The sequence below is a fragment of the Heloderma suspectum genome, chromosome 5 (assembly GCF_057233095.1).
Source record: "Heloderma suspectum isolate Gila_16-S chromosome 5, 16-S_ref, whole genome shotgun sequence".
In the NCBI taxonomy this organism is placed as follows: Eukaryota; Metazoa; Chordata; class Lepidosauria; order Squamata; family Helodermatidae; genus Heloderma; species Heloderma suspectum.
In genome coordinates, this window is record NC_139462.1 from 34,481,363 (window position 1) to 34,493,623 (window position 12,261).

The 12,261-nt window shown below is 44.9% G+C and overlaps 1 protein-coding gene across 3 annotated transcripts in view; it reads right to left on the reverse strand.

The window, feature by feature from the left end:
• LOC146343765 (sodium/hydrogen exchanger 9B2-like) overlaps positions 1-11,651 on the reverse strand; it is a 35,154-nt gene extending 23,503 nt beyond the window's left edge. Inside the window, exons 1-3 of one of the 3 annotated variants that reach the window (XM_084855740.1) lie at positions 10,444-11,651; positions 5,781-5,880; positions 2,363-2,534 (exon numbers count right to left, since the gene is read on the reverse strand). In XM_084855740.1, coding sequence (XP_084711866.1) covers positions 2,363-2,534; positions 5,781-5,819 — 211 coding nt within the window. In that variant the 5' untranslated portion in view covers positions 5,820-5,880; positions 10,444-11,651. Of the gene's footprint in view, positions 1-2,362; positions 2,535-5,780; positions 5,881-10,189 lie in introns of all 3 variants that reach the window. The other 2 variants (XM_084855739.1, XM_084855738.1) reach the window with 2 other exon arrangements.
• Between the last annotated feature and the right edge of the window lie 610 nt (positions 11,652-12,261).

Sequence of the window (12,261 nt, forward strand, 5' to 3'; positions counted from 1 at the left end):
GGGGTTCATCAGAACCATGGCCTGCAGGGAGGGGGATTTAACCTTTTCCTCTCCTGCCACAGTCCTGACAAAAATTGCTCCCTGCATCTGCTATTTGCCCCAGAAGGGTATGTGGTACTTCTGCAAGCAAAAATATATGATCTGCTATGGAGTGCCCACCTCTCTACATGTAACCTTTTCACATGGGACACAATTTGACATGAGGGTTTTTTCAAACAACACCCCACCCTCCACTTCACAAACACACACAAAATCTCAGGTGTTACAGCTGCTACAAGAGCATATGCAATGTCAAAGACAAAAAAATTGAACTATTTCCCCCCACGTATCTTCAAAAATTGATTCACCCCCCCTTTTTTTTTAATGAAAATGGGCAAGTATTTCACATCTGAAGTTAAGCTGGTCATTCTTTAAATATCAGATTTGCTTGATAGGATAATTTTTATATTTAAATATTTAAATCCTGAAACATTAGAACAGGTTAAAAAAATCATAAAAAGCATATTCATAGTCTGTAGGAAACTAAAATGTGGCTATCTTCACTTTTGCCTTAGCTTTCCTGCCTTTGACCTTTGTTTTACATACCATTTGTTACTATTTTGGCAACAATGCCTTGTGGAGGACAAGCGCATATTTGCCTGAATTTTTCTTTAACAGCTAACCTCTCCCCTGCAAGGGCTTCTCAGCCAGGATCTTTAGACATTCCACCCAGTGCCAAGGTATGAATCCTACTGATGTCTGCAGATCAAGCTCTTGGGTTTATAGTTTGCAGGTGTTAGAGAGGAAGGCATCTCTGATATATTATTGGTCATGATCCAGTTTCAAAACAATTCTGCAGAAATGCAGTGAGATTACAGCTTTTTTTGGAGCTCACTTATGGGTGGGAACACTAAGTCCTGGTTTAAGAGCATACAATGATAATTAAAACAATAACGGGTTGGATAAAAAGCTCAGTGAACCAGAGCTAATGGATCCAAGTGGAAGGGATATTGGTAATCTTGACTTTTTGCCTTCGAAAGAATTTCAATTTTTTGAAAGCTTTGATTTCAGACTCCTGAAGATTAACTTGATTTATCACTGTTTTTCTCCCACGATCTCAGAGTAGTTTATATATGGCTCCCATGTGGTCTCTCATCCATGTAGGTTACTGTGCCAAACCAGCTTTCCATATGAGCCTTTAGATAATTCTCTGAGCCATGAAAAGTAGCAGATGCTGTATCTTTCCTGGTGATCCACCTTAAGACTGTTCGCACTTAGTTACTATTGTCACTCTGGGAGAATGATATTCCTTGTTTGTTTAGGCAATGGTTGCTTTTTTATGTTAACTAATGTTAATTATATAAACAAGCCCACATTGGCCATTCCAAGGTAAGTCCACCTCAACTATTCCAACTTTGTCATGCCCTTCCTCCACGAGAGCCAAGTCTTAGGCCCTGACTGCACATGACGTTAAATGCAATGCTACCAGTCACATCAGGGGGGGCAAATTTTATTGGGACTGCGGGTCCCTCTTTTTTACTATCACTAACTGCAGGGTGGGGAGGGGGCGGTTTTCACAGACACCATGGCTGGCAGAGAAAAGGGTAAACCCCCTCCTCCTTGTGCATCGCAGTCCCAATAAAAGTTGTATCCCTTGCACAAAAAATGGACTGATGTGATTGGCAGCAACACATTTAGTGTTACATGTAGTTAGGCCTTGAGGGGCAAACTAGAAGTAATGCTAAATACTTCACTTGCAGTTGTTTTTAAACTGTTAATAGCAGCTGTGATGGGGGGAGGGGTTCATCAGAACCATGGCCTGCAGGGAGGGGGATTTAACCTTTTCCTCTCCTGCCACAGTCCTGACAAAAATTGCTCCCTGCATCTGCTATTTGCCCCAGAAGGGTATGTGGTACTTCTGCAAGCAAAAATATATGATCTGCTATGGAGTGCCCACCTCTCTACATGTAACCTTTTCACATGGGACACAATTTGACATGAGGGTTTTTTCAAACAACACCCCACCCTCCACTTCACAAACACACACAAAATCTCAGGTGTTACAGCTGCTACAAGAGCATATGCAATGTCAAAGACAAAAAAATTGAACTATTTCCCCCCACGTATCTTCAAAAATTGATTCACCCCCCCTTTTTTTTTAATGAAAATGGGCAAGTATTTCACATCTGAAGTTAAGCTGGTCATTCTTTAAATATCAGATTTGCTTGATAGGATAATTTTTATATTTAAATATTTAAATCCTGAAACATTAGAACAGGTTAAAAAAATCATAAAAAGCATATTCATAGTCTGTAGGAAACTAAAATGTGGCTATCTTCACTTTTGCCTTAGCTTTCCTGCCTTTGACCTTTGTTTTACATACCATTTGTTACTATTTTGGCAACAATGCCTTGTGGAGGACAAGCGCATATTTGCCTGAATTTTCCTGGTGCCTTTGTCTCAGCTTCCTGCACTTGCTGTCCACCATCGTTCAGCAGAGTTACTTCTTTTTGTATATTATCATGAACATCTTCAGAATCCACAATATTGGCCTCCTGAATTAAAACAAAGAAACAGTCTAACAACAGTAACTTGTTGAGAAGGACTGTTAAAACTTCCTTAATAGTTGGTGGCAAAGTTGCCAGGTAATCTTTTGTTAGGGAGATTGCTGGCTGATTGCTCTTGAAAGATGGATCTTCCTTAAATCTTCTAAATGGGGCAAAGGCAAATCGTTCCACACACAGTTGAGGATGATGCAATCTAGGTCTGTCTGTGTGTTGTAAAAGAAGAAAGGAGACAGACTGCAGTTTTTAGAGAGATGAGTTTTGGGTGCTCTGAAGCTAACAGCACCACAGGATACAGGGGTGCCTCTGTTTGGAGATCTGATGTGGGGCAGTGGATTTCATTGTTTAAGCGGGGGTGCACAACCGCAGGCTGCAGAGCCATGGGGATCCTGCCCAGAGTTTCCATTGTTAGTACTAGTACTAGCAACAGAAAGCCTGCGATTTCCCCTGCCAGCACTAGGGCTAGCAAGGGAAACGCTCCCCTTACTGCAGAGCAGTGGGGTCCTGCCCAGAGTTTATCTTGTTAGTGCTCGTGTTAACTAAGGAAAGCCTGGGTTTTTCCTTGCTGATGCTGGTGCTAACAAAGGAATCCCTTCCCTTATTGCCAATCTCTCCTAAGAGACTGGACATTAGGGAACTGTTTGCCTTGCTAGTGCTAGCAAAGCAAATCCATCTGGTGTGTGTGTTTGTATATGTGGGAATGTGAATGAGTGTGTGTTCTTATGTATGTGTGAGTGCCTGAGTACGAGTGTATGCATGTCTGAGTGTGTGAATGAGTGTTTGTGTGTGTGTGTGTGCACTTCTGTGCATATGTGCAGCCTCTGGCACCCCGGGAGATCCCCAATGTGGTCTTTGGGCCAAAATGGTTGGGCACCTCTGGTTTAAGCTGTGCCTCCACCTATGCTCAATGTGCAAATTTGTAAATAAACTCAAATATTACAAAATTTCAAAAGCCTTTAGTGACTCCTTCCAAAGGAAACCAAAACTGGGTAAGTGCTGTGTCCCTGAAACTTTTCAATGCTCAGGGAAGGCGCGACTAGAGTAACTATTTGTTCTGGAATGGCTATTCCTTACATTAAAAGCTTGTAAATATTCATACATAAATGGCAATAGGTTTGATCCAGCTTTAATCATATCTAGAGTTCACTTACTGAAGTCAATAGGACTTAGGTTAGTCATAACTTACTTGTCCCATTGATTTCAATGAGTTTACTCCAAGCACGACTAAGTCTGGATCTAAGCCAATGATCTCTAAAAGCAATGAAGTTTTATGGTGAGCGCTCTCTTGCATTTGAATCCCTGGGATCCTTAGGCTGTAGTTATGAACCACAACTAACTGAAGAAATTTCTAGTCCTCATAGCAGTATCTATTGATTTAATTAACTTCTATATTGCCCAATAGCCAAAGCTCTCTGGGAGGTTCACAAAAATTAAAACCACAAAGCACAGCATAAAAGACAATATAAATATGAAAGCCTAAAAACCACAATAACAATACAACCAGAATAAAACATAGCAGCAATGCAGAGATTTAAAATACAGGTTTAAGACACCAAAGCTAAAAGACGAAGAAGCTAAAATGCTAGAATACTGGGAGAATAAAAAGGTCTTCACCTGGTGCCAGAAAGAATACAAGGTAGGCACCAGGTGAACCACTCTAGGGAGCTCATTTCACAGGGTGCCACAGCAGAAAAGGCCCTCTTCCTGGTAGCCACCCGCCTCACTTCCTTTGGCAGGGGCTCATGGAGAAGGACTGCTGAGGATGATCTTAGGGTCTAGGCAGGTACATATGGGAGGAGACACTCCTTCAGATAACCTGGCCCCAAGCCGTTAAAGGCTTTAAATGTTAATACCAGCACTCTGAATTAGGCCCAGAAATGGACTGGCAGCCAGTGCAGCTGGAAAAGTACTAGCATAATGTGATGTTATTGGCCAGTCCGTTAACAATCTTGCTGCCCTGTTTTGGACTTGCTGAAGTTTCTGGATCGTTTTCAAAGGCAGCCCCACGTATAACTCATTGCAGTAATTCAGACGAGAGGTTATCACAGCATGGATAACTGTAGCTTGGCTATCTCTGTCCAGATAAAGGTGTAGTTGGTACACCAGCCTAAGCTGATAAAAAGTGCTCTGTGCCACTGAGTTCACCTGTGCCTCAAGTGACAGTTCTGGGTCCAAGAGCACCCCCAAACTACGAACCTGATCCTTTAGGGGGAGTACAACCCCCTCCAGAACTGGTTGAACATCACCTAGCTGGGCAGACGAACCACCCGCTAACAGTACCTCCACCTTGTCTGGATTGAGCTTCAGTTTATTGGCCCTCATCCAGTCCATTACCATGCCCAGGCCCTGATTCAGAACAGTCACTGCCTGACTTGGGCTTGATGAAAAAGAGAGGCAGAGCTGGGTGTCATCCACATATTGATGGCACCTCAACCCACACCTCTGGATAACCTCCCCTAGCGACTTCATGTAGATGTTGAACAGCATGGGGGATAAAATAGAGCCCTGTGGAACCCCATGATATAGTTGCCAAGGCACAGAGCAATAATCCCCCAGCACCACCTTCTGGAATCGGCCATCCAAGTAGGAGCGGAACCACTGCAGTGCAATGCCTCCAATTCCCAACCCAGACAATCTATCCAGAAGGATGCCATGGTCGATAGTATCGAAAGCTGCTGAGAGGTCCAGGAGAATCAACAGGGTCATACTCCCCCTGTCCCTCTCCCAGCAGAGGTTATCCCACAGGGTGACCGAGGCAGTATCCATTCCAAAACCAGGCCTTAAGCCTGACTGAAAAGGATCAGGATAATCCATTTCATTCAAGATTGCCTGGAGTTGTCCTGCAACCACCCGCTCCAGCACCTTGCCCAGGAAGGAGATGTTGGCCACTGGCTTATAGTTGTTAACGTCCCCCGGGTCCAGGTTAGACTTTTTCAGGAGTGGCCTGAAAAAGCCTAACCAGTGAAGAAAGCAGGAAATAGTTCAACTTATTTCTGAACCAATACAATTTTAAAAAAAATCTAAATAAAAGCTCATTACAGTTTTATCATTTTTTCTGTTGTGGTTGTAACGTGGAAAGCGAGAAGGGATAATGATGTTTATTATACTTTTACAGCACAGTCCTATGCAGTTCAATGGGACTTAATCCCAAGTAGATGTGTCAAGACAACCTATGCCTGTATCCCATTAAATACGTGAACTGTCAGTATAGTTATAAAAGATCTTAATAACAAATACCTGAGTTGTTTGATGCATGGGATTAACCTTATTTCCCATATTTGCAGATAAAGTTGTATCCTTGTTGTCTGCCACTACACCCTCTGACACGCTGACCAATCTAAGATTTACAAAAAATGTATTTTCTAATTAACAAATTTTCAGGTGTATATATTCTGCCTGCTTTAAAAGTTTTCCACCAGCATTAGGACAGGATTTCTTGGAATTAATAATTTTTAAACAGCCACCTCTCCTAAACAGACTTGTGCTTCCTAAATTACAGCGGGCTGGACCCAAGGTACCATGAGTGGAAGAAATTGCCAGTGTGTTCTGCAAAGGCTTTCACCAGACTTTGTGCAAGAATTCATACAGTGTTATAACAGGTCAGTTGCATTGCAATGCTTATGCTCCTGGTTGTACGTGAAGTTGCATAAACTCAGCTTCCATCAGCCCTAGCCAGCATAGCAAATGGTGACGGATAATAGGAGTTGTAGTCCAACGTCTAGAGGGCCACAAGTTGCTCACTCCTGCTGTAGCACAGCCTTCCCCAACCTAATGCCATCCAGATGTTTTGGACAACTTCCATCAGGTCCAGCCAGCATTGCCAATGGTCAGCAATGTTGGAAGTTGCAGTCCAAATCTGGAAGGCATCAGGTTGGGGAAGGCTGCTCTACTGTGAAGTAGAAACAAAAACAAAAACATCCCTTCAAATAGCAATAGAAACCTACCACATGTGGTAGTACACTTTTAGATCCAACAGCATGATCCTTGCTTCTGGCTTAGCAAGAGCTGTCTGCTTTGGATACTTTTTCAGGGAACGCAAAACCACATATTACTAGTCCATCAGCATATTGCAACCATTATTTAGGGAACACATTCTGAATCAGGGGGCCTATATTCCTGTAAGTGGCTGGATGCAAAAATGTGAAATAACCAATCACAGGCATTAGTGTGCAGTGAATATCATTGTGTGACATCTCACTGCAGACTGCTTTGAAGTGGGTTGATAGAAATCCCACCCCCCACCCCTGCCTGCCAATTTAAAATAAACTAAAAAAAAGTTCAATAGACTACAAGTGCATTTCATAGAAAAAGTGGTATCTCGCAACACTATAAACCAGGAGGATACACTGTGAACCTTACAGGGCATACAGATATACATAACTGAAGTGGTCAGGCCTCTGTGTAAAATCACACTCATGCCATTTTGTTCCACATGCAATCCTCCCCGCAGGATCAAGCTAAGGAGAAACAAGTTCTGGTGGTTTCCAGCGGAAGCCACTTGTGACCAGTGCTGATTGGGTAGTCTGTCTGATGCCACTTCCCCTCTCCCCAGAGTAGTTCTTCCAGTTTTAAAATTGGGTTTTCATTTTAAAAAGCAACATTGCACAAAATATTTAATTGGATAAACCGACAAGGTGCTTAAAAAAATTAAAAGGAAGACAGACCACCTTAAGCATGATGGGAGGGGCAAAGAGGCAATCAGCACTGGATTCAGTGTATCCTTCGAGATGCAAAGTGGCGTGAAGTGGGTGGAAAAGGGGGTGTTCCGGTTGCCCGGGAGGGGACAGGAGAGGTCAGGATAGGGGCTATCTTGAGCCTCTGCCAGCCACCTTCCCTCCCCCTCTGAAGTGTCCTAGCTAGATGGGCAAAAAGCCCATCTTGCAAAATATGCAGGGGGAGGTTGGGGAGGCGAAGATCGTATCTGCCACTCCTCTCACTCTGCATTGGACTATCGGAAGTCTCCGAGTTCAGGAGCTTCCAGTCATCTAGGGCACAAATTACCTGGGGAAGATCCCAGTAGACAGAGGGAGGCTGGTGAAAACCAACTTGGAGCCAGCTCCAGTTGGACCGCCCCTCCTTCCTCTCACAAGGCCTTCATCAACTGTTTCCTGGAAGGTTCCTTATGAATTAGATTCCTGCAATGAGCAGGGGGTTGGACTCAATGATCTTACAGGCCCCTTCCAACCCCACTTTTCTATGCTTCTATGAATTATTATATTTCAATATTGTTTGTTGTGATTTTATCAAAGTATTTATATACCTTAATAAAATTCTTACTTGAAGAATTTGTATCCTGAAAGGTGGAATATTAATAATTGTAATGAATGAATGACTGTAAACCACCTCTGAATATAGAGGTTCCAGGGACTTCCATTGGTTTAGCTGGGATGGAGCAGGTAGAAAGAGCTCTGGGGGTGTGAGTCAAGCGAAAGTGGCTTGGCAAAGTGATAGGACTTGTAACATCCCCATTTGTCTCATAACATTGCACTGGCATTTAAATGTTATGCTTCATTCAGAAATGAGATCATCCTGGCAGCTCTATTTGCACTACGTAATAATGTCCCATGTATACAATAAACTTGTAGAAAGTGGTGAAAGGATCATCAATATGTACACTTTGGTTGCCACTAGAGATGTAACATATCCTGATATTTGGAGGCCATGGGAAAAAAAAATTTTTTTTCCCGGGGCGGATGCGGGGTGGTGGTGGTAAAAAATTGACATTTTGGGAAAAATTGAAAAATAAACAATACTTATTTTTAGTACTCCTTCCAGATCTAAAGTCACTTTGTCGTTTTAAGACAGCCTTCCCCAACCTGGTGCGCTCCAGATATTTTGGACTTGAGCTCCCATCAGCCTCAGGCAGCATGGCCAATGGTCAGGAATGCTGGGCACTATAGTCCAAAACATCAGGACAGCACCAGATTGGGGAGGGCTGCTTTAGGAACATAAAGCAGCCTTTCTGTTCCTAAAGTTATTGTATGTATAACTTAGTTTGTGTCACGTTCCCTTGGTCCCCACCTTCCTCATGCACACACACAAGAAGGGAGGCTTCAGTCTCACATGCCTTTAATTCACTATCAACAGGTTCATTACAGATGCAAATCCCTGAGGACCCTCAGGCTACAAAGGAATAACAGCAGGGAATCCAAATGGGAGCTGCAATGTTGCTAGCAGCTTGAACAGGGACTCGCTGGCTAGAATAACTTAGGGAGGGAAACCCCTCCTATCCAGTGATGCTCCCCTATGTCGACCCTCACGCATCGCCAACCGGGTCAACCGTCTGGGCTCTGCCTCTAACTTTTACCGCCTTGCTCTGTGCCGCAGTCTAGCAACCCTCAGGTCACGCCCTAGTCTCTCCTCCTCCTCCTGGATTCTCACGGAGTAGGGAAGGGGGGGCTTCAGGCCCAGTCATCTGGGTGCTAGCATCCTGAAAAGCATGCCTATCCATATCTGAACTCGCTGGGGAAGGTGCCTCCCCTGGTTCTCGCTGTTCGCCTTCTCAATCTGAACTGTTAACTATCTGTGTACGCTCAGAATCAATCCTGACAGTTTGCTCATAAAATTATCATTATATTTTAAAACTTAAAAAAATAAACTCAGTAAATTTGTAATTATTGTCTGAATAGATTAGAACTACATTAAATGACTGCTATAGAAACACAGGACTCTATAGAACAAAGCCTATACTGTCAAGACTGCATATTTACTGTCAAGAATGAACAATGGTGACTCTCCTCACATGTTGGGCATCTGAGCATGAATGTCTATCAGTAAAATATACTTGAGATCAATAATTAATAAGGAATGAAATAACTATGCTGGGAATCTTACAGAGAGGATGAAAAAACATTTCCCCCATGGCTTCATTAATTCCAGACATTGTACATCTCTAGTCTTTCTGTAAAAGTATTATTAGTTTTTAGAAATCATTTTGGGGGAGTAAAGGCTGAGTAAAAATATATACTTTGTCTTAAATTCTAAAAGAAAATATTTCATAACCCAAAGCTGTTCAATTTTCCCAATTTTTCAAAAAACATACACACCTCACGAACAGTCCTCTGGAAAAGTCCCCCCCCACCATATTTTTCCAGGCCCTCACATCTCTAGTTGCCACTAGGATCTATGAATGAACAGCCCCAGGGAATATACCAGAAAATTTAATGGATGCTAAAAAAAACTCCAGCCCTTGCCACCAATATTACTTCCAACATTTCTGCGGCTGTTATGTTCTTGCTGAGTTATGTTATTATATTATTAGTTTTACATTGTGTATTTGTTATTGTAAACAGCTTTGAACTTCCTGGATCAGTGAACATTTCAAAGCATCCCTGGGCGGGAGACACTGAAGTGTTCCAAGCTGGAACATTTCAGAAATCCCCACCTTCCTTCACATGGCCCATGCTGGCTGGAAACGATGCAAGCTGCTGTCCAACCCATCTGGAGGGCAATATGCATCTGCCACTTCCCCTGTACAGAGAGAACATGGGCAGATCTGTTTGTAAACGAACACCTCAAGAGCTTCGCATTTCTTTTCAAAAGGGTCATGCCAAGATTACCCTTTACAGGGCTCTCCCAAGTAGGAAAAGGTGCATTCCCAAACGGACTGACTAGGAAGTAAATCCATTGCACTTAAGGAGACTTACCTCTGGGTAAACATGTTTAGGATTACACACTGTTTGACTGTAGCCCTATGCACCTGGGAATTACTCAGTGGGGTATCTACCTGGGAATTACTCACTGGGGTATCTACCTGGGAATTACTCACTGGGGTATCTACCTGGGAATTACTCAGTGGGGCTTACTCCCGAGTAGACATGCTTAGGATTGGGCTGCAGAGCTCAATCCTAGCCACCCTTATTTGGGAGTAAGGCCCACTGAACTCAACGGGAGTGTTTACCTTAAGAAAACGTTAGCGGGGCCGCGCTGTAAAACGATTTCAAGCCCAGACGGCTTGCGCTAAAGCTGTCCGTGCCGCCCTCACGCCACGACGGGCCAGGAAAGAAGCCCTACCTAACGTGGGGAAGCCTGCAGGTGCGGCGAATAGCCGACCCCGGGCAGGAGGAGAAGAAAGGGCTGGACTGACCGAGCGCCGTTGGCTCTACATCCCCGGCTGGCGGCCTTCCCGCCTCCTGCCGGTGAGCGGCGGAAAGGCCTTCCCGCCGGCCGGTTTCACTCCAACTGGCCGTTGCAGCAGGCCACAGAGCCGCCTCGGAGGCGCCTGCCTTGCTCCGGTCCCTTCCCCAGTCCCCCCCTCTTCTGCCCCGAGGCCGCGCCCGGGAATCACGGCCCCTCCCTGCAGCGGCCCTGGCGTGAGGCTGTGGCGAGCGCTGGCGCTGGGTGGATGGCGGTTGACGAAGTTAGTGAAATTCACCGAGCTGCGCCTTCCACGCCCCCAGGCGACAAAAATGCCGCCTGTGTAACGCCGCCATGTGCTGACAAGGGCAGAAGCCAAAACATTTAGTTCAAAATATATTTTGAAAAATGCTCGGCTAGTCCGCCTGTCAGATAGATTCTACTATTCTCCTTCCAGCCCCACTATTCCACTCTTCTAAGACCACCAGGATCTTCAGGCGCGACGAACCGCCAGAGCTACACCGCAGTCGGGGCGTAGATGACGGGCCCCTTTGGGGTTCAGTTTTGACTCGGTTTTCTGTGAAGGGAATCTGTCGGGAAACGACGAGCAGGTAGCGCGGCCTGGCTGTCCCTTTCCGCGTTTCAGGACGGACGATTTCGGTTCTACGCATTTAAAACGTGGGCAGGCCGCCGCGAAGGGCAAAAGCCCTTCCAGCCCGTGTCTGGGCGGAGGGGCGCCAAAACGAGGGACTGCTCGTCCGTTACGGTACACACGACCCCCGGCTTTCCTTCCTGCTCTCTAAAATCCAGCCATACGCAGGGGCGGCCCAATGCCTTCTGCTGCCTGAGGTAGAGCAGCAAATGGCGTCTCTGCTGCCCCCACTCAAGGGACATCTGCTGCTCCAGGGCAGTCAAATTAGCTTGGTACTCGAGGCAGAAAATTCTGCTAGCGGCTCTCCCCCTTCCAGGCAGTAAAAAACAAGACAATATTCAAAACACTTCTTGCCATTCGTGACACCCCAAGTTAAACTCGGCGCCGCATAGAGCTGCTCCTGAACCTCGGCTCAAGAACTGAGAATTCCTTCTCGTATCAGGATGACGAGGTATAGTGGGGTAGTTGTTGATTTGTGGGCTGTGGGTTTCGCTAGGCATTTTCTGATTTTTTTCTTATTTTATTTACAATATATACCGCTCCGCATCAGAACATTTCGGAGCGGTGAACAACACAGTAAAAGAAAGGGCAGCAGGTTAAAAGAGTTAAAAACATTTTTTTTAAAAAGAGAAACCCCAGTAAAGTGGAATTTAACAAACCACGGCTGGTTGTGCAAGGAAGGCCTCTTGAAATAAAGTCTTCAGGAGGCGCTGGAAGGAACACAAATGTTGGCGCCTGCCTGACCTCTAAAGGCAGGGAATTCCACAGGAAGGGGGCCACCACACTGAAGGCTTTTTTCCTGGTGGACTCCAACCGGGCCATGGGTCCATGTGGAACCATGATGTTCCACATTTAGGGTCCAATCCTGTGCATGTTTAGACAGAAAAAAGTCCGACAACTCCCAGGGTTCCCCAGCCAACCCCATTCCCCCCATTTATTCAGGAATGTCCTGTTTATCATTTCTACCAAGCAATCTGCAACAAGTGTCCA